General features: G+C 53.5%; 5 protein-coding genes across 5 annotated transcripts; 1 reads left to right on the top strand and 4 right to left on the bottom strand.

Moving 5' to 3' along the window:
• Window positions 1-1,331: 1,331 nt before the first annotated feature.
• N7482_006986 (putative mitochondrial carrier protein (Pet8)) lies at window positions 1,332-2,390 on the bottom strand (the record flags this gene model as incomplete). Its single annotated transcript, XM_056689111.1, has 2 exons — window positions 1,332-2,264; window positions 2,331-2,390. 2 exons carry the CDS (start codon window positions 2,388-2,390, stop codon window positions 1,332-1,334), a joined length of 993 nt encoding a protein of 330 aa, XP_056541540.1.
• An 874-nt stretch (window positions 2,391-3,264) lies between these two features.
• On the bottom strand, window positions 3,265-6,093 carry N7482_006985 (uncharacterized protein; the record flags this gene model as incomplete). The annotated part of the gene is made up of 4 exons (XM_056689110.1): window positions 3,265-4,067; window positions 4,132-5,470; window positions 5,651-5,949; window positions 6,039-6,093. 4 exons carry the CDS (start codon window positions 6,091-6,093, stop codon window positions 3,265-3,267), a joined length of 2,496 nt encoding a protein of 831 aa, XP_056541539.1.
• A 2,200-nt stretch (window positions 6,094-8,293) lies between these two features.
• N7482_006984 (mitochondrial 54S ribosomal protein uL11m) lies at window positions 8,294-8,819 on the bottom strand (the record flags this gene model as incomplete). Its single annotated transcript, XM_056689109.1, has 2 exons — window positions 8,294-8,626; window positions 8,691-8,819. The coding sequence occupies 2 exons, from the start codon at window positions 8,817-8,819 to the stop codon at window positions 8,294-8,296; spliced, it is 462 nt and encodes a 153-aa protein (XP_056541538.1).
• A 457-nt stretch (window positions 8,820-9,276) lies between these two features.
• On the top strand, window positions 9,277-10,715 carry N7482_006983 (survival factor 1 family protein; the record flags this gene model as incomplete). Its single annotated transcript, XM_056689108.1, has 5 exons — window positions 9,277-9,296; window positions 9,366-9,581; window positions 9,688-10,112; window positions 10,170-10,546; window positions 10,617-10,715. The coding sequence occupies 5 exons, from the start codon at window positions 9,277-9,279 to the stop codon at window positions 10,713-10,715; spliced, it is 1,137 nt and encodes a 378-aa protein (XP_056541537.1).
• A 555-nt stretch (window positions 10,716-11,270) lies between these two features.
• N7482_006982 (uncharacterized protein) lies at window positions 11,271-24,405 on the bottom strand (the record flags this gene model as incomplete). Its single annotated transcript, XM_056689107.1, has 3 exons — window positions 11,271-11,717; window positions 11,775-24,064; window positions 24,123-24,405. The coding sequence occupies 3 exons, from the start codon at window positions 24,403-24,405 to the stop codon at window positions 11,271-11,273; spliced, it is 13,020 nt and encodes a 4,339-aa protein (XP_056541536.1).
• Between the last annotated feature and the right edge of the window lie 223 nt (window positions 24,406-24,628).

Below are 24,628 nucleotides of genomic sequence, written 5' to 3'. Positions count from 1 at the left end.
TTATCTGCCTCAGGGCCGATCACAACGTTTGGTGGGGAGGGCGACGTCACAAGCCGCATTTACCACGATCGTTCCCCGGCTCAATGGGCTCGACGGATAGAGATAGGCGGACCAAGACGGTGTACCGAAGGGCATCCGACGAAGACAGGGGAAGGGGAAGGGGGATGGTCAATGAGGGGAAGTTGGGGGGTTGCCGCCAGGGGCATGGGATCGCGACGCCATAGCGCATATTCTGGGGTCGGCTTTCGTCCGTGTGAGGGCTCTGGCCGTGTCACCGGGCTTTTGACTGTCCTGTCTCGCTGTCTGACTCACTGCTATGGTATCTGTGCGACTGATCTCCGCCTTGAGGCTGTCATCTCTCTCCGCTAGATCACATCGAGGTCGTTTGGTCGTCATCTCCGGCCGGCTTGAAGGGTTGTATATACCCGTACCCAGCCTGAGCAGGACTGTGACTCCATTCAGAACAAATCGTACATGTCCGTAATAAATATCTCCTGTTCTCAGATTACACCGAGTCTATCCTTCTCGTCACACTCAGTCGAGCCACCCCCGATCGAATCCCTCTTCCACGCTCTCAACTTGCTCCCCCATCCCCAAGGAGACGACTTCAACGAGACCGATCGCAACCCGCATCAGACTTTCACCTTATTCAGATCTGACAGGGCAGGAACACAAAAATTGAAAGTGAACCAGCTCGCTCTGCAGGTACGACAATTCTATTTGCTGACACCGAAGGCCCCGCTGCTACCGGGGCCGGACCGTCCACAGCTGGCACCGAGGATGACGGCGGTACGTAATCATTCACGCAGGCGAGGCTACCCGCAGTTAAGAGCAGCACGAGGGACACGAGGGCAAGTCTCGATGACAGAGCTTCATGGCTGGATTTGATGTGGCGCGTGGGGAGCGCTTGCAGTGGGTGGTGGGTTCGGGGAAGTATAAGGGGAGCGATGTGTTGCCAGACTCCCCAAACCAGGCCCGTTCCATCATGTTGATCCTATATAGAACAGGCATCTAGATAGTCCACGTGGCCGTTCCGGGATCCGATTTTGCGGACTATGTTTTCCTGCGCAGAGACAGATAGACGAGCTTCTGACGCCAGAACAAGTGCAAGAACTAGGTTAGATGCTAAAAGCAGTTTGAGAGGGAACGACTTACGAGCGAGGAAAGACATATGTGTAAGTCGAAACCCATGAGTAGTAGAGATCATGTCTAGGTATGTATGACTTTTCCCACTCTATGTCCCCCAAATCTTCTATAAAAACGGCATAGAAACAACCATGTCATAATATACAGTGCCAGAACGAGACAATCTGACAACCTCACAAACGACCCTACTCATCATCCGTCTTCTTCTTCTCACCCTCAAGCGTATTCCACGCCCACTGGTAACTTCCCAAGAACACCGCCCCGCCAATTCCAATCCACGCAACCCGTGGCCCAATTCCGCGCCAGAACGCTCCAGGACCCTCCTGCGCAATACCTCGCACAATATCCTTCACCCGCACGGGGGCACCCATGCCGCCGTCGCCGCGGCGGGCTAACATAACTCGGGTCTTAATCACGTCCAGCGGGGTGGTCAGACCAGCCGCAATGGCGCCAGCGACGCTGCCAAACATGGCGCTCGTGGAGGCCGGGATTTGCGACTCTTTGGTGGTGGCGGACTCGTCGTGCCGCAGGTACCGCTGCGCGTACGTGGCCTTCATTGACTCCCACATGGTGAACTGCAGGACAGTGAAGGGGATCTCGCGCGCGATGGTGATGCCCGCGCCCCGGTAGAGTTCGCGGATAACCTGGCCATATCCGCTCTTGACTGGAGCTGTGGGCGCAGTGTGACTGGCGGGTGCATGCCGCAGAGACAGGATATCCTTCAGTGCCAGCAGACTCGAGCCCCCAAAGAGGCCAGCCTGGGCTCGCTGCTTAATCACCTCGGTCGGCACACGGACCGCGCAAGCCGAAATCTCGCCGAGGGAGGAGGCGAGGGAGTGTGTGAAGAAAACATGGGCGCGGGAAGGGGTTTCCGAGGACGACGGCGGCGGGAGGAGCGAGCGCTTGACACCGTCGTAGACGATGAAGAAGGATGCAGCGGAGGGCGCGGAGCCGAAGAGGACGGAGGGGAGGCCGGCGTAGATGCCGCGAACTGTTTGGCGCAGAGAGAGCCGGGGGGCCTGGGGGGCAGATGTGTCGCGTGCCTTTTGGAGGCGGGTTTTGATGGTGTCGAGGGGGTAGAGGGAGCAGTCGACGGTAAGACCTGCGACGGCGCCGGACTGTAGTTGAAGCGGTAATTAGCACGGAGTCACAGCGGGGAGCTGTTAGGAAGACGTGTGGCATACCAGTAGCGACCTCGTCCAGAGGGACGAGACCAGTTGCTCCCCGCCGGGTTGCTCTGCCATGGCGAGCGAGATTGAGTGAAGTGTCAGAGGGGATTCTAGTACAGGAACATGCTGTGTCGTCCAAGGGTCCGGATGATGAATGGGAGAAGGTAGCAGAGACAGACCCGCACGGGTAAGCGCAATGTAGAATGACCGACGAGGTGAGCAGAGCTCCGCAGTCGACCGCAGATCGAAGGTTTTGCTCCGCGGTCAAGCCATCCGATATCGCCGAGTCAGGCTCCTTACGTCAAGGCAATCCCGAACAATGCGGTCGATAGATCAAGCAATTGAATGGCTCGGACGAAATTCTGTTCTTAAAAAGAAGGCGATATATATTCTTGTATTTAAAAAGTATCTACTGCCCCCGGAAATCCGCATAGGCAAGACCACGCGCTCGAAACAAGCACAAGCCGCCCGCAGGGACTCGAGAAGAGGCATGTTCACCGCAATAAAGAGAGAAAGACACCCCTGGTGCTCGATCCACTAGACGCTAGCATGGGAACTCAAACTCTGGACACCTGGGCCATTGAGAGTCTTGGAATTTCCTTGTCAGCAGAACCGAGGCTTTCCACAACGCCAAAAACAGAGTCTATTCAATCCTGTCTCCGTCCTTGTCACAGTTAATCAAAGAAGGCAGCAGGTTAGAAGGGCAAGCACCAGAGACACCGATCATTAGTCGGACGGAGATTGACTTAATTAATAGAACAAACCAGCATGAGACACGGCGCCATTCACAGCGAAGCAGAATACTCTAGACCCAATCGAAGCGCACCGCGGGTTGAAAAGACGGCGAAATGGAAGGAGAGGGAAAAGAGAACAAAGTTGAAGGCCCACTATCCAGGACACTGAGGGAATTATGCACAGAACGAAAAAAATTGATACATGGAATGGGGAATCATTTAGCCTTGGCGCCCTTGCTGGCCACGGCAGGGCTTTGCGAAGGCGGCTCGAGGATATGGGTGTGGTTGGAGGCATTGATGATCTCACCCGAGTCCTCCTGTCGGCAGGCAATGATGTTGCGCACCCACTCATCTGCCAAAACCTCGTCGAGCGTCGCGCGCTCCTTCGGGTTAACCTTCAGCATGCGGCCAATAATGTACCGACTTTCCCGCGGCAAGATGCGAAGTAGTCGCCACGGACCCTTGATGACTTCCTGGCGCTGGCTCGGCTGCTGAGCATTCGGCGGGAGAGGCGGGGCCTCCTTGCTGGTAGTACGCGTGGGCCTTTCATGATGGGTGGTGGTGCTGGTGCTGGTCTGGCTGGTCTGTTTCTGCGCACTGTCGCCGGGCTTATCGCTCTCCTTCGTGGGAGGCTCCGCCGGCGCCTTGATCCCATTCTGCTCCGGGGCAGCCGAAGGGGGAGCTAGTTCGGAGGGCTTGGTAGGCGACTCAGGAGCATTATGTCCGCCCGAGGAAGGAGGGGGCTGCTCCTGTTCGTGGACGGTGGAAGGGAGATCGGGGGTGGACTTGGCCTTGGCTTGTCGCCGAGGATCGGAATCAGGCACCGGAGTGCCAGGCGTCGGGGTGGATACGAACAGACGGTAGGAGTTGTCCGTGGTGCGCGGCTGCTTCCATGGGAAGCGGCGCAGGGTCATACAACAGAAGATGATCGCCAGCGACCAAACATCCGTGGGGCGGGGGTCATATTTCTTCTCGTCGTATACCTCGGGAGCCAGGTATGGGTCGGAACCAACAATGCCTAAATCGTTATGGTTAGCAACGGCCCACTTGCGTCAGAAAGACAATGCAATCAAAATACATACCTGAAGCTGGAACGATGTCGTTCTCGAATGGATAGCGGAAGACCACCGCACTTCCAAAATCGATCAGCTTCATGATGCCGTGATCATTGACCACCACATTGTCCAGCTTCAAATCTCGGTGAGCAAGACCCATCCCGTGGAGGTACGCCACACCGCTGAGAATCTGCTTGAATGAACAGGCAATCTCTTCCTTGCTCATCTTACCCGTCATGACTATTGCGAAGAGGTCAAATGGCGCATATTCCATCACCTCGTACCAACGGCTTCCTTCTTGAATGATATCAAGAGTTTCGATGATGTTTCCGTGGTGGAGTGTGGACCCGATACAAAATTCCGCCGTTACCTTCTTGGAGTACTCCTTCAAGCTCTCCCAACTGTGCCGGTCTCGGAATTGCTTCACAGCAAAAGTGACGCCATCGCTGTTGCGCTTGAGCAGTCGAACAGAACCACCCGCACCCGATCCGAGAACGCGCCCCATTTTCCCGTATTTCGAGTTCAATCCATGATCGTCGGCGAATGGGACGTTGTCGGTTGCCATCTGGTACGGGATGCCCTTTCCAGAGGATCGACTCGACCGCTTGGGCGCAGATGTCGGGGACTCCGACCGCTTGGAACGGTGACCCATCTTGAAGAATCGTTTGAGTTCCGACATGGAGCCATGGTGGCCATGACCAGTACTCTTGTGGTCGCTGGCTTCCTTCTTGTGATGCCGTTTGTCGCTGGGCTTGCCCAAATCGCTAGCACTAGCCGACCGCGGGGGGTTACTTGGACGAAATGACCGTTTCGAATCCCGACTTCCAAAGATAAAGCGTGCATCGAGCTGAGCGAGGTTCTTCGACTGTGGTGGCCGCTTACTACGTGCGTATGGGTCATTTGGCTCGCCAACCGGAGTGATAGTGCCTGGTGGCGTATGAGAGTCTCGCGGAGTGGGCGGGGGGCTCTCTTCCTGGGAGCTCGCATCGGTTCCAATAAAGAATTGGGCACGATGCATGGACGTGGGGTGAATCGGGGCCGGGGGCTCCGAGGCGCCGCTCTGTTTCATAGAGAGTGGGTCGGTGGAGGAAGGTCGAGAGGTTGGGGCACTTCGCTGCGTCTCATTCTTGTTACTAGAAGTGATTGGAGGGGATGTTTCGGGTGTGATTGCGGATTGCTGTCCAGTGGCTCGGCCAACTGCATTCAGGGCGGCCAGGCTGTCGCTCGCTCGGCCCTCGCGGGAGGTGGTGACAGCAGGGGTCAGGGGAGGAGACTGTACGGCGGAAACGGGGGGAGAAGCATGGGGAGATGACACGAAAGAAGCGGTGCCGTGAGCACTGCGGTCGCTCGACTCTCGAGACGCAACCTATATCGGCGTGAAAAATAGACGTTAGCACAAGGAACTGGTCTGCGGCACCAACGGCTGTGCAGATTGGTAGAAGACCCCGACGAGGGTCCTGTTGGGTAATCACCAACAACTCTCATCATCTCCTGCAAGCTCCACGGCTGCAGCTTAATTGGCACAGCAAGAGGAGTGTAGACTTACCCTCGAAGACGGAAGAGACATTGGTTCGAATGAAAAATTACGCAGACGGGACTCCTGGAGCTGGGATTTCTGCAGGCTCATCGCCAGCGACCGCAATTCTTCTTCGTTGGGGGCCTTGCGTTGGTCGGGCTGCTGAGGTGTCTCCGGCACAGGCGACAGCGTCGCTTGGGAGGGCTCGATCTCCTGCGTGACAGAAGAAAAGCGGACCTGGCTGGGCTGCGACTTCGACTTGGCGTCGGCGGCACCGGCCTCCGGGGTCTGGGCGGACATCTTGGCGGGGGATTGAATCGCCTGGACGCCTGGAGACATTCAAGTATGCGGAGTCAGAGCCAATCTGAAATGCCAGAGATCTCAATCCCATAGGGAGGTCGAGCGGGCCAAGACATACCTGGATTCATGAATTTGGCGGTTGGGGTCAAGGGCTCGGCCGGCTCAGACGTCATACTCGTCGAGCAAGTCAGGGTTTCAGGTGGGACGCATGCCCCTCACGGACTGGGGAGATATCACGGAGGGGTTTGGGAAGAATGGTATTTTGCGTGTTCTTTTCACGATTGACCGTAGAGGTACCGTGAGGGTATAGAAAGGCCGTCGTGGATCCCGGGGCGAAAAGAAGCCGGCTGTCAATTACGTGGGTGAGGCAAATCTTTTCCTTTAACTTTTCGGCGCCGAATCCGTGCGATCAGCGCCGTACGACCGCACTGGGATGACGGAACGGGGTGGATCGACGCGTCAAGGAGAGAAGTAGAGAAGAGAAATGGGGGAAGAGTAAAGAGAAGGCAGTTGATGAGAGGCGCCGGAGGAGAGGAGGGAGAGGAGGGTGTCGAGGCTTGGAGTTGGGAAGTTGGGAGTTTGGGGTCTGCGCCTGAGGGCTGAGGCCAACGGGAGTGGGGGTTGACCCGTCGAGGTATGAGCGTACTCTTGACGACTCTGGACTTGCTGGACTTGTTCAACCCTCGGCTTTCTGCCTGTATTTCCATTCCCACGTCACGCTGGATCCGAAAACTGACCTGGCTCTGCTACCACTACGATGAATCCCCGTCCACCTTCCAATCGGCGGATAGAGTTGGTCAGGTCGGAAGGTCGCGGAGCTGGAGACAGCTCGGAAGGCGTGGCCTATGATGTCGATGTCGATGACCCGACCCCTCGTGAGCCTGCGCCGTCGCACTAGTTTGGCGCTCTCTCGTGCCGACTTTCCGGGCCTCCGCCGGCCAGGCTGATTGACGGCCTCGCTGGGCGTCACCAAGCTGCACAAGCCCTCGCTTGCTGCGGCTGCCACCACTCATAGTGGCTGCTGGGCCATGTGCTACACTGGTGGCCCATGCACCGTCTCGTCCATCGTTGGCCGGGATTAAATCGATACATTCGATCAATTCTTCCGGACGTCTGGAACTTTGCCCAACTCGGCTAGTCCTGCCTCTTCCCTGCCGCCTGCGTTGACTTGCTTGGGCCCTGCCACCCCGAGGGGTTGGTGATTGGCCTCCCCCTCGCAGGGCAGATCGAGGGGGCTTGTCCTACTATCATGTCCTACTATCCTCCTGTGCTACCATGCAACCATAAATTTCTTCCATTCTCTAGGTGGAGAGCAGGAGCGCCGAGTGGGACAGCCTGGGCCCTCACGGACCATGGCGGGCTCTTTCTCCACGGGGATCTCCCTGTTCCCCCGGGGCATCCCCAGACACGGGCCACTGAACCCTAAGGATCTGTATGAAGTGTCGGGCTCGAGATCAACCTGCCGACCAAAATAACGTAGCCTCCCTAAATGGTGATTTCTCTACAGCGAATAGAAGTTTCAGAACTGAAGTTATATGAAGAGTCAGAAGGTCTTCATATTTTCTCACCCCTGAGCGCAAGTGAAATCCCTATTCCATGTACTCTGTACTATCTATCTCCATGTCTGCCAAGCGTTCAGATCGTGCGTGTTGCGTGTCTTCAGGGCGCTCATACTCGCCAAGCCAAGTGGTTCTGAAGGGGAGAGGACACCCCTTTCCCTCTCTACCTTTCGATATCACCTCAAGAACGCAGCTTGTGGTGCCAACGAAACTATCTAATGATAGCATCAAATGCGCTTGCCATAGTTAGTAGTTTGCCCTTTGAACTCTCTCCTTTTGCCATGTATAGATGGTCTACAACAATCCAATACCGAACAAGGTTGCCCGGGGGTTACCTACATGATCTACGGAGTACTAGATGTCCGGGATGTACGACTCACAACTTGGAGGTCCCCCAAGCCTTCCACAGAGCTAATCAGCAGATCAAGTCTTGATCCTGCGAGCGGGTCCCGAATCCGAATGCCCATCAAGAACGCGGGTTTGTGTTATTCTAGATTTAGCGGTTGCCTTTGCATATGCGTTCCCTTGGTTATGCATACATCTGAACAGGATGCACCAGGGTAATCAGATGAGGATGGAGTATGAAGTATGTATAGTACACGCGCGAGAGGAAGCCCCCATTTTGCTTCTCCCACAGAAACGCCTTAAAACCACAGAAACAATCGAGGTATATCGCACAAGAGATCATCCAACAAAGAGGAGTGGTTCCCGCCAGGGTATCCGGAACCAAGCAGCCGGCGGTTCACAGCCACTAACCGTCAATGCGGTTGTAGTGATACAGAAATCGAGTCAACGTCGAGTGGTCACGCGCCCTTCACGGGACCACCTGGATGCCAATGGACTTGGCCTGCGCAATGACACTCTTGCACAAGCCCTGCAGGCTCAATCCCGATAACCGCGTTTCGGAGTGCTTGATCTTGGCAATTTCGTAGACGTGCTTGAGCGAGATTTTGCCGCAGATCTCGTGACCGGGATTCATCGCGCCGCGCAGACGGTTCTTCCGGGGCTCAACATTGGCCGCATTAAGGAGCAGGTAGGTGGTAGTCGGGGTGCGGAGGTCGAAGAAAAAGGAGCGGTCCGGGCGAACAGTGACGCGTGCGGGAATTGGGACCCCGACGTTGATGTGGGCAGTGCGGGCGTTGAATTCCTTCCCCATGTTAGTGGCCTCGTCGAGCAAATGACGGACCATGGACGAAGGAGTAGTAGCTCACCTTGCAAAAGTCCATACTCTTGACACCCTTGCTACCCAGCGCCGGACCGACCGGGGGACTGGGGCTGGCCTGGCCGGCGCCGACAATCAGCTTGACGAATTGCTCCTTCTGCAGGGCGTTTCGAGCCATGACGAGGAATGTGGGATGGGGTGTGGTGGAGTTCGGGAGAAGAGGAAGCAGACGGTTTCAAGCAGAAACGACCAAAACGAGCGAAGCGCTGAAGACGGGCAGATTTTCCTGGTGCGGCCGCTGATTGGCTCGGGCGCCAAGCGAAACAGGTGAACAGCTGAGGACCGCCAAACGTCATCGTCCTTGCTTTCTGTCGATTCTTCGCAGCTGCTTTCTACCGATCAAGTTTATCGCTCGATTCAGATCCACACAGTCTCCCTTTGTTTCGACCGAGTTGATCTGGTGGTTGCGCGGCTCGCTTCAATCAGCTCAGCGGGTTCCCATTCGCATCCGAACTACTGTAAACTCTCGGGCCCCGCGTGTCGATCTCCCTTCTCCCCTTCACCTCCCTTTTCTTTTTCTCTTCTTCGATCCCTCCCAATACTACTGTTTGGTTGCGCATTCCTCAGATCCCATAATGAACTGGCTTAAGTCGACGTACGTTCCCAACTCCTTTGCGATGGTGTGGTGGTGATGATAATGACTGACCGAAATCCTCGCGGGCAGCCTCTCTGCGGCCGTAGGCACGCAAGAGCCTATCTATGGCCCGGACGCCATCCAGTCTGTCGCCCAGCAGGCCGACGAGACCCCCTATACGGTCATGACCAAGGAAAATCTGCGCTGGAAGGCGTACCAGTACACCAATGTCGAGACCAAGACCTTCTACCTCATGGCCGACGACGGAAATTTGGTCATGGTTCAGGTCATCTACAGCAATATTGCGTGAGCATACAATCCTTTGCGTACTGTGAAATATAAAGATCCATCCGATCTTGTGCTTGCATCTTCCAAACTAACTATCTGCTCTGCGGTTCTTCCGGGTCCATAGGGGCATCCACACCACCGCCCACTTCAATACCAAGATCTTCAACCTGAAGGGTGACAGCCCGCACATCTGGCACACGGATGCGCTCTCCAATTTCATGTTCGATGAGCAGATGCTCTCTTTTGGCGCCGATAACTTGACCATCACCCTGAACGAGGAGGGTGACGCCTACCACATCAAGTCCACCGTCAACCCGGACATCATCGTCGACCTGAAGATCACCCGCAAGGCGCCGGGCTTCGTTGCCGGCAAGGATGGCACCTCGTACTTCGGAACCGACCCCAAGAACCCCTGGGGCTCCATGTACCACGGCTTCTGGCCCCGTTGCGCCGTCGAGGGCAGCATCACCACCAAGGAGAAGACTTACGATCTGACTGGTCGCGGAGTCTTCATCCCGGCTCTGCAGGGCATGAAGCCGCACCACGCTGGTAGGTTTTATAGGAATATGCCCCATTGGAAAGCAAATAGACTAACGCATTTTCTAGCCGCCCGCTGGAACTTCCTCAACTTCCAGACCCCAACCTTCTCCGCCGTCATGATGGAGTACACCACTCCCCCGTCCTACGGCTCGACCAAGGTCAACGTCGGTGGTATCTTGAAAGACGGCGAAATCGTCTATGCTGGCCCCAACAACACCGTTACTCACACCGATTTTAAGCAAGATCCCGAGAGCGACTGGCCCGAACCCACCTCCATCAAGTGGGAGTGGACTGGCAAGACTGCCGACGGCCAGGACTTCTCAGCCGTGGTGGACGGCCCGCTCGGCAAGCGACAAGATCGCGTCGACGTGATGGGCGAGGTCCCCGGCTTCATAAAGACCATTGCCGGCAGCGTGGCTGGTACCCGACCATACATCTTCCAGGTACACTGAACTCCCACCTTAGCCCACCCTTTCCCATTATCTTTGTCATATATACTAATCCAATGCGCAGTTCTCACCCCAGGAGAAGCTGAAGTTGAAGGTCAAGGTTGGGGACACTGAGACTGAGGAGGAAGGATATATGTTCTCAGAGTCAACCTTCATCTCCTAAGCGCCGTGATCTCAAATTTCCGTACATAGGAATCATCACTCGCTGGCGTTTTTCTTTTTCTTTTTGTTTTTGTTTTCAAATTACTCTACATTACGTGTTGGGCAGTCGCTATAGACTTGCCTGATGCATGCCAGATATTATTCCACAGATTGTATACTGGATACTTAATGCTATTGACCATATTCTCCTCTGAATTTACGTGAAATGCACCCGGGAGGATTTAGGCTCCGTCTATTCTTTTGAAGACAAACCGTATATTAATTGACAAGGGAGCAGAGAGATCAAGAATACAGCGTTGAAGAAAAAGATTGTGCAGTAGGGACAAAGTCTTGGATCCTGGGGACGGAACAAAAAAGGAAAAGAAAGCTGTGCAAAGTAAGACAGAATTTGAATAACGTACATCCCAAATTCCCCACAACAATATGAACTAGAACAATTCCGCCAGCGGTCTTTGGGTATAGAAGCATTCTCCCTCCAATCACATGTCTAGAGGCGATTTACCTCAACTCCGATCTAGAAAAGCAAAACTCAAAACAAAAAAAAGGATGACGAAGGCTAGTTGTCAACCATCAACTGTTCGCCTTCATCCAGGAGCGTGGTCACACGCGACAAATCCGAGATCATCTTGCGGCCGTGGCCGACCAGCAAAAGCTTCTCTGCGTTGGCCGGAAGACCCAGGTAAGTGGGCGGCTCACGCTCGGGCAGGTTGTTCACCCAGCTGACGAAGTCGCGGATGCTGGTGCCGCTGGGCAGAGTGAGCAGCTCATCATTCTCAACACCCGAAACGAGCTTATGCTCATCCTCGAAGGCAGCGGGTGTGAGGAAGCTATTGACCAGGCCCTCTAGCTGCTGGAAGTCACCGGCATCGTCGATCTTGCCGCCGTACATCTCCGTGATCAGGGTGCGGATCATCTCCCAGGGGAGTTTCTGGGGTGCAACGTTGGAACGGCCTTGAGCGACTGTGTCGACCCAGTGATCGATGATTTGAGCTGAGCATTCGTACTGTATGATACTTGTTAGCGTGATGCCAGTATCAGGTAAGAGTGGGGAGTTACTTACGTCGCTGTCATTGAACTCCCAGAAGCCCTTCCATCCAAGGCTGGGTGCGTAACGGAGTCGCTCTTGAACCACAGCGTGGAGGAAGCAAAGAAGGAGGTAGACACGGGCCTTCTCTACAGGGGCCTTGCTGGCACGAGTGGTCAACGAAGACAGAGAGTCCTTCATGTTGGCGCGGACACCGGCAGGCTGCTCGAACATCAACACGCGAGAAGCACGAATAAGATTGACTGGGATCTTAGGACTGGATTCCATGGACAGGAAGAGTCGGAACTCCTTGTGAGGCTTGAGGGAATCCAGTCTCTTTTCCAAGCTCTGAAGCCACGAAGGTGCCAGGTGGACGTTCTTGACAAGCACCCAGTTACCGGTAGCGGCCGCGTTGCTGATCGCCTTGTCGGCACTCTCAAGGCCTTCATTCGAACCCATGGCAATGTTGGCGCAGGTAACGTGTGTGCGTTCGACCAAAGCATCAACTTTGTAACTGGCGTCGAAGCCTGGGCTGGAGCTGAGAGCAATAGGAGTCGTTGCCGTGACCTGGTCGACCACGTCCTTGAGATCGCCACTACCCTCATAGAGTTCACGACCAAAGACAGCTTCGATGAAGCGCTCCGCAGTTGGGACGAATCGGTCCATGCGGCAGAGCTTGACAAGTAGCAAGGATCGGAGCAATTGGTCGAGCTTGGGGGTATCGTCATTCCAGACGACTGGGACAACATTCTCTGCAAGCTCCTCCCCGAAGAAAGGTTCCCATTGGTCTTGAGGGATGCTTGGAACGAAGTCCTTGAAGAGCGAGATGTTGAGTAGCTTGCTCATAACCTGCTCTCGAGAATCGATGGCTGTTGAGAGGTCGCTATCCTCAACGGACTCATCCAAAATGCGGTCAAGGATGGCCCTGTCCATGGGAAACGGAGTGGCTTGAGCAAGCAGGATCGCCAACGTGATACGGTCCTTTTGAACAAGACCCAGCGAGGTCCTTTGGTAGGTGGTGATGAATAGGTCTCGAATGATGATTTGCACACGAGCAGCATGGTCCTTCTCCTGGGCAAGGCGTTTGTTCTGGTAGAGAACGGAATTGAAGATATCAACGAAGTACTGGAGCGAGAACTGGTAGAAGTGGTTGATGTGATGAAGCTGCTCCAGCACTGCGAAGACAGCACTACATGCTCGGGCAATGCTGCTGTACTGGTGAGTAATATTCTCTACTTCGGACATGACGCCCTCGGTTTCAGACATCTTCTTGGAGATTTCAGCCGCCTCCTTCTTGAGGGTCTCTAGGGTCTCGATGACATTATCGTCATCAAGGATGTTGCCACGAGACTCGTTGAGTGCTTGCAGCAGGCGCTTCTCAAGTTGTCGAAGGTGGACCTTGAACTCGCCTTGCATCTTGACAAGATTGTTGCGGCGCTCATCAACATCGGGGCGTTCGAACTTCAGAACGTCGTTCAGCGATTGGGTCTGTAAGCTGCTCTGAGTGACCGTGAAGTTGACAAATGTTGTCCTACTGCACACGTCTGGTGGGAATGAGGCAGACGGATCCCTGGTCGACAGAAACAGTTTGAAGGATGGAGAGAAATCGATCTCTTGCTTGCCGAGCTGGATGAGAACACGACCACCAGTCTTCTGGTATTCCTTATTGAGAACATGGTTGAGAATCGGATCCAAGTGCTCTGCATCCTGGATGAGAATAGGGTTTCCGAAACGCAGGGCGCTCTCCAATTGCTTGACAAAGGAGTCATCCAAGAAGCTTGTGACGGTGAGCTTGCGATCCTTGCTCTCCTTCTGCAAAAATTCTGTAACACGGCCGGATGGGTCGACAATGAGAGGGTATCTGTTGAATCGCTTCAAGATGATAGCGTTCTCCGTGCAGAGATCGTCGACAGGGAGAGAGTTGGCTTGCCAGGTGAGACGCTCATCGGCATTGGATAGGTATTCCGTAATCGGGTTGTGAGGCTTGAAGCTGATGCCAGACTGAGCCAGCTGGTGAACCCAGTCATCGACCATCGCCTTACGGAACTGTTGATCATAAAGACCAGCATAGGCAAGGAATGCAGCAGCGATCAGTACATCGCCCACAAGGGTGCTAATCTGAGTCTCGAAAGACTTGCTGCCCTCCTCCCAACGCTCACGCTCGGATGCCAGACTGTCCAGCAGACGTACACTGCGATCAACCTTAAACTGGACTCGAGACATCTCGGTCTTGATTGCTTGGGTCTCACTGATGAGTGCCGCATATTCGGCCTTGTAGGTGGCGATACTGCTCTCCAGGCCCTGTATGGTATTCTCGATAGCTTGCGCTTCCGCCTTGGTTTGCAGGGCCTGCTCCTCAAGCTGATCAACCTCCTCACGCAAAGGTCCAACGCGATCTAAGATGGCCGAGTAGTTGACTTGAGCCTCGACCCACTGAACCAGTGGTCCACATGCCTTACTGGCACGGTTTACTCGCTCGTAGGTGAAGTCTTCCTTGGACAGGAACTCGTTCTGCATCTTGACACGATGGTTGCGTGTCATATGGCGCTCGTTGTCATAGTTGACAATGCTGGCAATGAAATCCTCCCGGCGAATAATACCCTGGATGGTCTTCCAACTGTCGACCTTGTGGCCAAGCAGTGTGCAAACAGCTTCTAGGGCAAGTCGAACGCTTGCCGGCGGGTTGCCCATGGAACGGACTTCAGTGAGGTGTTGACGCTTGATGTTGCTGACACTCTTCTGGGCTTCCAAGACTGCAGGCTCAGCTCGTGCCAAGTCGTTCAAGACAACTTCCTTCCGAGTTGCCACTTCCTTCTCCTGTTTTTCCAAAGCTGCCTGAACCTCCAGCGAAACTTGCTTCCGCTGCTCTGCTTCTTGCTGATCAGCAACCATGCGCTGCAACTTCTCGTTCGCTTCCGTGTCCTTCTTCTCCAACTGGGTTTTCTTCTGCGCAAGGCTAGCCCGTAAATCGCTGACCTTGTCGACAGTATCGCGGAGCTTCTCAAGACCAACGTTCAAGTGACGTTGTTGCTCCTCGAGGTCTTCACGCTTCTCATTAAACAGCTTGACATACTGAGCAACAAAGTCAAGGTAGTGGCGAGGAGTGAGGAAAGTAGACCGGCCTTGTTGTTTCTGCAGGCGTTGATTGAATCGGTGTAAGGAGTGGTGGATGAATACCATGGCGTTGACGACAGTGTCTCTGTACGAAGCGGGAAGAGACAATTCGCGGTAGGCGACCGGGATACTATCGGGAGAGACAAAGTTGGGCTTGTCGAGATCGACAGACTGAGTAAGCTCAGAGCCGACCTGGAATAAGGCTTGATCAGACCAATCACCCATCCAGTTAAGCACACAACGATTGAACAAAGCAGGGCTAGTGGCTGCCTTTGAAGACAGCCCCTCTTCTGGCGGGTTCATTGTGAAGACCACATGGAGATTCTTGACGATTTGCTGGGTGAACCACTTGTAGAGCTCCTCCTGAGAGTCCAGAAGCAGACCCTGACGCTGAGCACCCTCTTTACAGGCAGTCATCAACGAAGAGAATTCATCACCCTCGAAAAGACCAGGTACCTCGGCGTTGGCAAGCAAAGTGTTCATACGTTCCAAGAACCCGGAGTCAAGCACGTTGGCTTCGTCCATGACGAAGCAGATCTTCTCACCCTTGCAACCTGCCCGGCGGAGAACACTCCTGAGATCGTCATCGAAATCCTCAGACGAGTATTTTCCGTGCACCTTGATCTGGAAGACCTTTAGACCATTCATCCAGGCGACAAAACGGGACAGGGTTGTCTTTCCACTACCGCTAACACCGATAAGAATCAGATGGCCCTGGGGCTGGCGGAACACTCTGTCAATGCGAAGCGCATGTTCGAGGACATCATTAAACAGCACCAAAGGGACGTCAACTTCTTCTTCACAGAATGTCCTGAGACGAGCCTTGACGAAGTCGCGGAGTCGTTCCTGCTCCACGGGCACGTAGTGCTTGGACAGCCAGTTAGAGAACAGAATCGGTCCCTTCAAGGCCTCTTCTTGGTCGATAGTGGGGAAGTGCTCCAATGCAATACGACGAACAGCATCGGCGGTCCAGGCTCGCTCTTCTTCAGCAACCAACCGATCTTGGAAGAGACGCAAAGCCTCATGTGCCCAAATTCGCACAAGACCCTCGATCGACAGGGTCTCAAGAGGCTTGATTGCCTCATAGACACCGCGGACCCAACGGGTAAGCTCACGGGGAGAGTAAACGTAGTGAGGCTGAATCTTCGGTGTGAATCTGGTTTGAGATTCAAGATAGAACTGGACCATGGCCTTTGTAAGGGCCTCAGAATATCCGCGGAGCAATGGCAGAATCTTCAGGACGGCAGAGTTGAAGGTACCATAAATTTGGTTGAGCGAGATCTCGCCAGGGTAATCGACCATGATGAGCGGAGCATGGCGCAAGAATCGCTCACCCATGGCGGTACGACCAGCATCTGTCGGCGGGTTACAGGCACCGACGAACTGAATGCGGTCGAGAGAAACCCAAGTCTTATCGGAGGTTCTCCAGAAGCCATTCTGTTCCACAAGCTGGCGCAGGAAGGAAATGGCTCGCTGTGTACCGTAGCGATCAGGAGCCGGCAAGTTGATTTCGTCGCAGAAAATGACGAGCCAGCGACCAATCTGGTTCGGAGACATGACAACACCATTGAGGGTTTTCTTGTATTCACAATACTGCTCGAAGGTCTTGATCAAAAGATCTGGGGTGGTTGCGCTAGAGAAGTTAAGGCCGACGACCTCCATATTTGGCAGTTTTCTCAAAGCGGCAAATAGCGTCATGGTTTTACCCGATCCAGGAGGACCACACAGCAGGAGAGGCTTATGCTCAGCGAGCCAGGAGTACAAAACATCCTCATGGCGGACGGTATCCACTGTGGGGATAATGACATCGGTCTGGGTAATCGAGTGGGTGTTGATGTCAATTGAAGGCACTTGCGACTGCCAGCTCGCCCACTCTGCCTTGGGGAGAGTAACATCGTAGTCAATGAGAGATGATTCACCATCCAGTGGGAGATCGATGGTCGACATTCCGGCGACATACTGACCAAAGGCCTTGCGATCTGTTAGGGGACAGTCACCAGTGAAGGACCAGACCAGGGTAAGGAGAAGCTTCTTGGAGATATATGACTCGATTTGTTCAGAGTCCAGCGGAAAGTCAACATGCTGGATATTATACTCCAGAACGTTGCGGCAAGCCTTGTTCAACAAGCTGAACATGGTGTTCAGAGCGCGAATATCGGTAAACTCCATAATATGGTTATACTTCTTTGCCTCATCAAGAGCCTTGGGGACCAGGTCATCCATTTCCAGGTGTTGCTTGAGGACAGTGGAAAGCATTTCCTGGGTATCCTGAGTTTTGGCTGCGGCCGTTCCGGCGGGAGCGCTGTCATCATCCAAGTCCTCAAAAGTCTTGGTCTTCAGGCCCTCCACGTAATTGTTGATCATCATCGAAGGAGTCACAGTATCAGCATTAAACCAAACCATACCGCAACGACTGACGGTGGCAAGAGTTGCGTACTTCAGAGTCTCGACTTCAAACATCACACGTACGTTCGAAGGTAGGTTGAGACGTTCACCGTTGGGCAGTGTTAGGAGCTTGTTATCATCCAGCACGCTGTTCAAGTTCTCAACCCACTCAGGGTCGACATCACCGTCAAACACAATCCAGTGGCGCTTGCTATCCTCTCCACGAAGGTTGTCGACAATCTTTCGAAGGATACCAGTGAAGAGACCGTCGGTCCATTCTCGAGTAGTGCTGTCAAGGTTACCATATAGGGCCTCTTTAGACATGACCTTCGAGTCGATGATGTGGGAGATGCCCTCTACACCCTCGATCCGTTGCATTGCTTGTAGTAAAATCTTCCAAGCGGCCGATTTGCCGGATCCCGATTTGCCGACCATCATGACACCGTGGTGGATGCTCTGGATCTGGTAGAGTTGCAGAGCCTTGGTGATCCACATCTCGCTATCGACATAGTGCTGCTCCTTGGCAATATCCCGCATTGCCTGGGTGAGCTTCTCGTAGTTGGCAGGCACGTATTCAACTCCAGGGAAGTCTTGCAATTGAATCTCCAGCATACGGTCAACATCTTCTTGGACAAGTTTCGGAGCAATGGTCTCTCGCAAACTCTGGACGATAATCTGTGGTTCAATAAGTTCATCTGGTCCCAGATGGCCCTCGGAATTGGCAAGGCGAGCACGCTTAAGACCACCGGAGCTGACAAGAACACTCTTCAAGGCACGAAGACCGAAGTCATAGTGCGCTTGTTTGGACAGCTGGGAGGAACAGTGGTCGAAGAATGGCACAGTTTGCTTAGACAGGGGCTTGGCCTGTTTGAAACCCTGGGAGAACAACATGACTTCTGCAATAAGCTCCTTGTCAGGCTTGGACATGGCAACGCTGCGGAACAACTTCTTCAAGTTATCGGGCAAGTTGGAACGACCGGCATATCCAGGGTTCATGGTGATGAAGATACCAGTATTGGAATTGACGGCTAGGCGACGTCCAACCAGCTCGATCTGGGACTTCTCCTCGTCCTCAGTCTGTCGCAGGCCAATTTGGATATTTTGAATTTGCTGGGAAACAGCAGATAGAATTCTTTCTTCCAAACGGTTGAACTCGTCAAAGCAACCCCAAGCACCGACCTGACAGATACCGAGGAAAATACGACCCATAGCTTGGAAATCAAATGTGTCGTCACAGCAGAAGACAAGGGTGAAGCGACCAAGCTGCAGCCCAAGAGCCTTGACTGACTCGGTCTTACCGGTACCGGCTGGGCCGTATGGGGAACCACCAAGTCGTTGGCAAAGCGCCTGGGTGAGGGTAAGGAAACAACGATCCGTCAAAGGAGTGCGAACAAGACGCTCAGGTACACCCAAATACTCGAAACCATAGTTGAGCTTGGCATTGGCCATGTGAACATACAGGCGCTGCAAGAAGTCACCCTCTGGTTGGTAGACATAACGCATCTGCAACAGCCACAGATGGTGAGTGGGGGTGGTCGCATTGAACTGGATGAGCTTGGAAATAGCATCGCGCTGGTGAACAAATTCGGTAATCATATGTTCGCACTTCTTGCGTGTGATAGCATCTAGTTCACCAAGCACAGTAGCGGCCAGCAACTCAAGGATTCTGACCTCAGCCTCATGCAATGCTTGGAGATTTGTGCCGCCGTCTTCCAAAGACCTCTGCACTGCATTGGTCCACACGACTTGACTAGCCAGGACGACAATCTGGGCAGGATAGTTGGCCAGGAAATCACTGAAAGCAGTCCGGTCCACCTCGGTGGTGTTGTAGAGGGTCTCGAACTGCTCAACAGCCTCCCCGAGCAGCTCTGCCAAAGTCAGCTTCATGTTGTTTTCCAATGCGGAAAGCCAGTCGTTAATCCTAGGGGTCTTGATAAGGTTGACCTCGCGCTTGAGGCGAACTTCTTCACCCTCCTTCGAAGTGAAGCCGACAATATTGTTGTCATCATCCATCAGAAGACCTGACAGGCCAGCAAACATCTTCTTGAAATGCTTGGCCACGCGGAAAATATCATTGCTGTTGCCGATGATCTCCAAAAGATCCTCGTCACCGACGAAGTAGAAACGAGGGAATGACACACGCTCTCGCTCCAGGTATTCACCAAGCGCTTTCTGAATCTTGTTGAGCAGCTCAGCCAATCTTTCCAAGGACTTCTGGACGCCATTGATTGCAAGAACATCCAGAACAAACGGAGATTTGTAGACCTTCTTCATGACTGCAAAGAACTCTGAGTTGATGTTCTGGAAGCGGCTTGACTCAAGAGGAAGGAGATGCTTAATATCAGCATTGCCGGTGAAGACACCCTCCAAGTAGACCCATTGTCTTTGAACATCAATCCAAACATCGAACAGGACATGAACACGGTTCAGCTTGTCTTCCCAGGAGGTAGCCTCTTCCTCAAACTCCTTGTAGTACGGGGAGTGTCTCATGGCTTGGAGGGAGTTCAAATTTTCGCTGCACTTCGCAAAAAGATCGTCGAAGCCACGGATAAGGCGGCACTTGTTCTGATAGTTGACTAGATCCAGAGAATAGTTTTGCCATGTTTCGCGAACGGACTTCAAGAACTCCTCCAATGCCATCTCACCCTGAGCCTGCGCAATAATGTCGCGGATGACAGTTTCGCTGGTTGCGAGCTGCAGATCCCAAACATCGCCAAGGGTGAGAGATACCAGGGAGAACCGCTTTCCGGGCTTAAGAGATTTGAAGATCTTCTGCCAGTGTCTTTCTTTGACGGCCTCGGATTTCATATCGGAAAGCAGAGAGTTAACCTTCAGGAGCTGCCGCAGAACATTCTGAATATGCTCAAACGCGGCATATTGTCTCATTCGGCTGGGCATCTCCTTGGTCATCTTGATTAGGCCATCGAGCGCCTGTCGAAGCTTTCTGGGCTGCACACTAGTCCACAGGCCCTCACGCAGATCATTAAGACTCTTCCAGATTGTAGACAGAGCGGCCCAAACAGACATAAAGTCCTGAACCTCCTCGAGAATTGCCGGAAGGGATGAGTCGGTACTAGTGGGAAGATCAAGAGCTTCTTTTGCCTTGGAGACCATTTCGAACTCGGACTGCAGAGACTCAAGCCTTGACTGGAAGGAGCTCAGTGTGCGAGATGCCTCATCTGGGGGAATAGTGCCGGAGACTGGCTTCTCGTCATTCCACTGCGCAATGACTTCCGCAATCTTGTCACTAATAACGCGGTCCTCGGCTGTGATCTTCGCGCGAAGAGCATCAGTCTGGTCCTGAACGATCTTGCTCTTGCGGGCAAGCAGCTCATTCAGGGCAGCCCATTCACCGTCGACATTTTCCACGTGAAGCCAGTCATTGGGGAACGCGTATCGCTGGCGAGAGAGGGTGGTTTGACCCTGGCGGAAAAGGTCCACCTCCGGCTCCCAAACACGGGTCTTGCGCTTGCATTGTTGAACAATTGTGATAAAGGAGACTGCATGTGCGGTGGAAGAAGCCTCCAGAGTCTGACCCTCCAGATCACGGCGGGCAGAGGCAATTTCCGAATGAACCTCTCTCATGCGGCCACCGAGCTTGGCTCCGAATTTCTGAAGAATTTCATGTTGCCACTGATCATACTTGGCGTTCACCTTGGTCTGAACTTGTTCATAGTCGATTCTAATGTTGCCGAAAGACCGACTCACTTCGGAAGTATCGAAAGTAGCACGGCTTTTGCGAATCTCTTGTAGAAGCTGGAGCCACTGAGACAGGTCATCGCTCAGAATATCGTACACCTGGTCGGATTGCAAGTCCCAAAGTGACTGGAATTGTAGCCACTTGTCAACATACTCCGACACATCCTTGAGTCTGCTTTCAACCACCCCGTAGACCTGGTTTAGCTCTTCAGTGCAACGCTGCGGGAGATCCGCGAAGCAGGCATCCGATTTGCGAACATTCTGCACATCGATTGAGATTTGATATCGGGAGGCTTTAATCTTCTCGAGGCTACAGATGACTCCCAGCCAGGAATCAAACTGTGAGAACCAGCTGGCTCGGGCAAATTGCAAGGGGGGATCGAGGTGAAGAACCTGGTTTTTCATGGAGATCTCGTGGAAGAGCTCGGGGAAGGAGATATTGTAAGTCATGGACTCGGGTTCGCCCGATTGGAGGGTTATTGTCTGTTCATTGCGAGGCTCTTGGAAGACAGCAATCCACTCACGAACCGCGCGATGGAGTCTTTCACCAAGAATAGCTTCGATCTTTGTGTTCAACTCAGAAACCCAGTACCCGAGATTCACATAATTCTCAAGGTTGAGTTTATCCACGGCGACCTGGATGATGTCCAAACGTTGTTTGAATGCCGCGGCATCATATGGGCAGGTCTTGAGCTCGTGGATTGATTTCTGAATGCTCTCGTTAATAGACGATAGAACGGCAGTCTTGGATTGGAGGACAGAAGCTGAGCCAGCAAATTCGCGGACAAACTGAACATGCTTGCTTTCAGTGCGATTAGGCATGGCGGTGTCAATGGCCCCATTTGCAAGTGCTGATTGCTTGACATGGAGCTCGTAAGAGTGGACAAAGGATTCCCATCTCAATGGAATACCCTTGTTGACCATAGCCTGAGAATCATTCACATAACCGTTGAGGAGGATTGCAACATCAGACATTGAAGCAATGGTCCGGTTCGTTTGGAGTATGGTTCGCACACTTTCCATCAGGCTAATAGCATACGGATAGACGCGCTTCGCTTCTTTTGAAATGTTGCTGACGGCATGGGGAACCTGGAAGTTCAGCCAAATGAGGTTGCGGACCTCTTTGAACAGCGCAATGATTTGAGCGTCGAAGTTGACAGTAAGCTCCAACGTATTTCCAGCAGCGCGATTACGCACGATATTAAAGAGTCGTCCAGAAATAGTGATATGCCGTCTTTGCACATCGTAGAGCCAGGATTCGAAAACAGGGCGGGTATCAAGCTTCTTGCGGAAAAGGTTGCCCTCAGCTTGCAGTTTTTGGCCCTCGGTGTGCAGGTGCCAGTCTTCACCCAGGACGTTTTCCACCTTGCGCATGTAGCTGTCCAACTGTCGTTCAATCTGCCGGGCCCAAATTATCGCACCGGAAACTGGGGGAAGGTCGCGCAGCTGGGCCATGGCATGTGCCTCGGAATGGCCATATTGCTGCTTGAAGCGCTCGTGAAGGGCAGAGATGTCGCGCTTGACGTTGTCGATGAGCTGTGTCTGGTACTCGCCAATAGCACCTCGAATCTTGGGCCGGACAAGTAGAGCGTTGAACTTAGAGAAAACACGGAACATCTCATTGGCATTCTTGGCTGTCGCAAGGCGATCACGAAGGCGAGCAATGATAGAGTTCTCAACACGGGACGTCCGCTCGCTGTAGCCAATCTCCGCCTGCTCCCAAGTGCGTGATCCTTCGGGCGAGACGTCCAGCACGTCCACGTTCTTCAGAGCAGTGTAGGCGTGGGTAACCTCCTCGACGGCATCGACGTCGCCGATTTCTTCCACGATGACCGTCTCCTCAGAGTCAACGCCAGCGCCGGCCTCTGTAGGTGAAGAGTTCTTCGGTCCGAGAACATTGATGATGGTTTTCTGAAGCTGCTCGTGGTTGACTCGGAAGGTATCAATGTACTTCAACCGTTCACGGGTCATGTCGTGTCTGGCATTGATCTTGATTGGGATGAATTTTTCGTTTCGGCGTCTTGTCGACTCACGAGCCACATTGGTAAACTCCTTCAAGTTCTCGTCCCAAGAGCGCCAGATAGCCTGGGTGATCTTCATTAACGACCGGAACTCTCGATAGTCCAGGTGGAGGATTTCACGGCCATTAATAAGGTCATGGATCTTCTTATCCAGGTCACCAGAGATAGCTTCGACGAGCGAGAGGGCGCGCTTGATGGGGTATGGGCAGATCTTCAGCTTCTTATTGAGATGGTTGAAGATGAGACTCAGGGACTCTTGCACCTTTTGCAGGGAGGTGGCAGAGAGGAGCTCATCCAGCGGGAAGTCTCGCATCAGCTGGTTGTACTTCTGGACTAACTCTGTGGCGTCTTTCAGCCCGGTGTCCGCCACGAAGCTAAGCGTTGGTTGGTACCGCTTGGCGTGACGAAGAATATCCATCGTCAATCGGACACCTTCACTCGCCAGCTGGCTCTCGATACCCTCGAGAGCAGTTTCCATTGACAGCCAGAAGTTCACCTCTGGGGAGGCCGACTCGCTGTCCGGATCCCGAGACATCTTCGTGATCGTCTGGATTGAACGAATCCATCCGTTCACCGTATTCTGGACGCTGTTTGTGAATGCACTGCTATCCAAGACCGCCGTGGGAATCAACTCAACAGTTGCTTTGATTCTCCTGGCCTCGGCCTCCTTCAGCGCAGCCTGCACAACCTCGTGAAGCGGAAGATTCAACGCCGGAATCTCCACATTCTGCTGGAGGTGCATAAGACCCAACTCCAACTCCGCAAACTTCTTCTTTGTCCCAGGAATACCAGTCTTTGCCTCTGTGTCTGTTCTCGATTTCGTGCCCGCAGCAGATTCCTGGTTGCGGGTGAAGGCTTCGAAGTAGGGACTAAGACCGTGGTGGAGCAACAGATGTAGAATCTGATACGGGGACATGGAAGTTCCCTGCTGATTTTGGGCATTGTTCAGAGAGGCGAGACCGGGTAGATTCATCACCTGGATCTGCGAGGCTATCGGGAGAGCAGGATCGATGGGAGCGGGGCGTTTGATGAAGGCCACCGAAGCGACGGTAGTCGAGGCGGAGGAGATCTCAGAAGAAAGATTGTATGAAAATTGCACCGTCGGTTCTTCAAATATATCATCAGCTTAATTGCACAGAGCATACCACATAGCTCATCAACTCACCTGCGCCTTCAGCATCGCCGTTTGTCTCTTCCGCGGCCGAGATATCTTTCTGCACGTAGAGCGCGACTTGTGACTCAGAGGCGAATCGCATACATCTTTGCGCGGTCTCGTTGTACCTAGCATCCGAGAGCAAGCTCCCGGCGCTCTCCAACTCGGATTTGAGAGCACCCAGTGTCACCTGAAGCACTTCCGTCAGGTACTGAATGACCGCGCCAGAATCCACCGAAGCTGCCGCATCTGGCGTGGGCACGCCATTTGGCACCCCTGGAGTGACAACCTCCATCCTGTTTCCAACTCTATTGTGACTCGCTCGTAGAGATCATCGATGGATGAAACTGGAGCGCGATCGGAGCGGTAAATTAATTGTTGACAGGGGTTCGAGTCGTGTCGGAGGGGTCGGAGGGCGGGCGAAAGACCGCGCCGTGGGTTCAAAAGGATTAAAGGAAGGGATTAAGATTAATCGATGCTTCTCGGAGATAGTAGTCGGGGGTCGAGAGAAGGAAAAA

Source organism: Penicillium canariense (assembly GCF_028826845.1).
Source record: "Penicillium canariense strain IBT 26290 chromosome Unknown utg000004l_segment0_segment0, whole genome shotgun sequence".
Classification (NCBI taxonomy): Eukaryota; Fungi; Ascomycota; class Eurotiomycetes; order Eurotiales; family Aspergillaceae; genus Penicillium; species Penicillium canariense.
Note: the sequence above shows the minus strand (reverse complement) of the source record. Positions and strands in the feature narration are given on the sequence as shown.